Source organism: Eimeria mitis, genomic scaffold (genome assembly GCF_000499745.2).
Source record: "Eimeria mitis Houghton genomic scaffold, Emh_scaff589, whole genome shotgun sequence".
Classification (NCBI taxonomy): Eukaryota; Apicomplexa; class Conoidasida; order Eucoccidiorida; family Eimeriidae; genus Eimeria; species Eimeria mitis.
The window spans coordinates 3,776-5,071 of record NW_013574127.1 but is presented as its reverse complement, the minus strand read 5'-3'; the positions used below and the strand labels follow the sequence as shown (position 1 = coordinate 5,071).

The window sequence follows — 1,296 nt, the reverse complement described above, 5'->3', positions numbered from 1 at the left end:
TTTGCTGCAGGGGAGGCGGATCCCCAGGAGAGCTGCTCAGGCAGCTGATCCCCACACTTCGTTGTGGCTCTTCAGCAGCAGCAGCAGCAGCATCTGCTGCTGCTGCTGCTGTTGTTGCTGCTGCTGCTGACGGAGCATGATCTGCAGCGCTATCAGCAGCAGCAGCAGCAGCAGCAGCAGCAACAGCTGCATCTCCTGCGGCAGCGACACAGTGCCTTCCATCTCCTGTTTCACTGGGTGCTGTTGCTGCTGCTTCTGCTGCTGCTTCTGCTGCAGCTTCTGCTGCTGCTTCTGTTGACGTCGACTTTGCTGCTGCGGGTGCTTCTGTTTCTTCAGTTCCTGTTTCTTCGTGCGCTGCTGCTGCTGCTGCTGCTGCTGCTGCTGTTGCTGCTGCTGCTGTAGTACTGCGACTCTGGGAGGGTGGACGAGGTTCTGCACGTAGCGTCCTCTTGCTGCTGTTGCTGCTGCTGATGCTTTTGCTGCTGCTGTTGCTGCTGCTGCTGCTGATGCTTTTGCTGCTGCTGTTGCTGCTGCTGCTACTTCCTGCATCCCCAAAGGCTGCTGCAGCCGAGCGGCAAGCAGCAGCAGCAGCAGCAGCAGCAGCGGTCTCAGGTTGCTGCCAGCTGGTATGGCTTCTGCTGTTGCTGAAGATCTCATCTGTACGTTGCCTGCTGCTGCTGTTGCTGTTGCTGTTGCTGCTGCTGCTGCTGTTGCTGTTGCTGCTGCGAGCAGCAGCCCAGCGTGCAGCATTAGCAGCCTTTGCTGCTGCTGCATCTCTCCTCTGTTTCACTGCTTGCTGCTTTAGGAGCAGCTGGCGTTGCTGCTCTCGCTGCTGCTCGAGCAGCAGCTGCTTCAGCAGCAGCTCCTGCTGCTGCCGCTGCTGCTTCTGCTGCTCCAGCTGCTGCTGTCTCAGCCTCTGCCGCTGCTTCTTCAGCAGCTCTTGTGTCTGTGCTGCTTCACATATCTTTATATGCTTCTCAATGCGAGACGCAGCAAAGTTCCTACAGCACACACACAAACAAAACCCTGCTGCTGCTGCTGCTGCTGCTGCTGCTGCTGCTGCTGCTGCTGCTGGTGTTGCTGCTACTTCTGCTGCTGCTGTTGCGGGTACTGCGGCTGCTGCTACTGCTTCTACTGGTGGTGGTGATGCTGGTGCTAGTGCTTCTACTGCTGCTGCTGCTGCTGTTGCTGCTACTGCTGCTGCAGCAGCTGCTGCTAGTGTTCGTGCTGCTGCTGTGCGTATGAGTGTGTTTGCTGCTTATTGAAATGTATGCTGACCTCAGACAACAGCCGCAT

At 57.6% G+C, this 1,296-nt stretch overlaps 1 protein-coding gene across 1 annotated transcript in view; it reads right to left on the bottom strand.

Moving 5' to 3' along the window:
* EMH_0017080 (uncharacterized protein) overlaps positions 1-1,296 on the bottom strand; it is a gene marked incomplete at both ends in the record, with an annotated part of 10,924 nt that overhangs the window by 7,725 nt on the left and 1,903 nt on the right. The window contains 1 exon segment of the mRNA XM_013500803.1: positions 58-1,001. Coding sequence (XP_013356257.1) covers positions 58-1,001 — 944 coding nt within the window.